The sequence below is a fragment of the Empidonax traillii genome, unplaced genomic scaffold, assembly GCF_003031625.1.
Source record: "Empidonax traillii isolate 1590-97213 ecotype Southwest subspecies unplaced genomic scaffold, ASM303162v1 scaffold2097:size38833, whole genome shotgun sequence".
NCBI lineage: Eukaryota > Metazoa > Chordata > Aves > Passeriformes > Tyrannidae > Empidonax > Empidonax traillii.
Window position 1 is genome coordinate 5,132 of NW_020957290.1, and position 1,265 is coordinate 6,396.

Genomic DNA, 1,265 nt, shown 5'->3' on the forward strand with positions numbered 1-1,265 from the left:
TACTTGTTAATGGTGCAGTTTGGGTTGCTACTGTGGTGGTTTCTGGAGAGTAGTATGTGGTGGAGGCCCTTACTGTGGTCCCTGGAATTGCTGATGTTGTCTGGCAATGTTTACGGTCACAGCACAGCACTGAGACCTCATAGTCAAAGCACATCGGATACTTGACAGTCTGATCCTTATTTCTGCACAGGAGCCCAGTGTCAAGGCTGCACTGAAATTTTTGTCCCATTATTTGCACAATTCTGTCAGAGTAATCTTTAGCACGGCACTTGATGTCTTGTGGCTTGTCACACAGTGGATAACCAGCAGCTCGGATATTTTCATATGTCTCAAAGTCTCCATTTTGGCTACCAGGTGTAGGGGAGTCCACATCAAACCACTGTGTCCAGGCACAGCGCTCCTCACAGTTGTCTGTGGTCTTGGAGGTGCTGGCAATAGTGGTGGTTGCTGACATGGGAAGTGTTGGTGTGGGTGTTGTGATGACTGTGGTGCCTTCGGTCTGAGGGGGAGAGGTCCTGGTGGTGGTCGCAATGACGGTTGTTCCTTCTTTCGTTGGGCGTGTGGTAGTGGGGACAGCCGTGGTGCCAGCGGTGCTTCCTATTTTTGCTTCGGGAGTAGTGGAAGCAATAGTGGCAGAAGTTGGAGGTTGTGTTCCTGCAGTGGAGGTTTCACCTGGAACAGTTTTGGCTGAAGGTGTTGCAGTGCTTCCCTCTGTTGTCCTGGAGGTGCTGGCAGTGCTAGTGGCTGGTGTGGGCACTGCTGGTGTGGGTGTCTTGATGACTGTGGTGCCTTCAGTCTGAGGGGGAGAGGTCCTGGTGGTGGTCACAACAACTGTTGTTCCTTCCTTTGTTGGGCGTGTGGTAGTGGGGACAGCCGTGGTGCCAGCGGTGCTTCCTATTTTTGCTTCAGGAGTAGTGGAAGCAGTAGAGGCCGAAGTTGGAGCCTGTGTTCCTGCAGTGGAGGTTTCACCTGGAGCAGTTTTGGCTGAAGGTGTTGCAGTGCTTCCTTCTGTTGTCCTGGAGGTGCTGGCGGTGCTGGTGGCTGGTGTGGGCACTGCTGGTGTGGGTGTGATGATGACTGTGGTGCCTTCAGTCTGAGGGGGAGAGGTCCTGGTGGTAGTTGCGATGGCTGTTGTTCCTTCCTTTGTTGGGCGTGTGGTAGTGGGGACAGCCGTGGTGCCAGCGGTGCTTCCTATTTTTGCTTCGGATGTTGTGGAAATGGTAGAGGCCGAAGTTGGAGCCTGTGTTCCTGCAGTGGAGGTTTCA

General features: G+C 53.3%; 1 protein-coding gene across 1 annotated transcript in view; it reads right to left on the reverse strand.

Moving 5' to 3' along the window:
- The window catches only part of LOC114071555 (mucin-2-like), a gene marked incomplete at both ends in the record, with an annotated part of 30,708 nt that overhangs the window by 5,094 nt on the left and 24,349 nt on the right, over positions 1-1,265 (reverse strand). Inside the window, one exon of the mRNA XM_027909402.1 lies at positions 4-1,248. Coding sequence (XP_027765203.1) covers positions 4-1,248 — 1,245 coding nt within the window. The remainder of the gene's footprint in view (positions 1-3; positions 1,249-1,265) is intronic.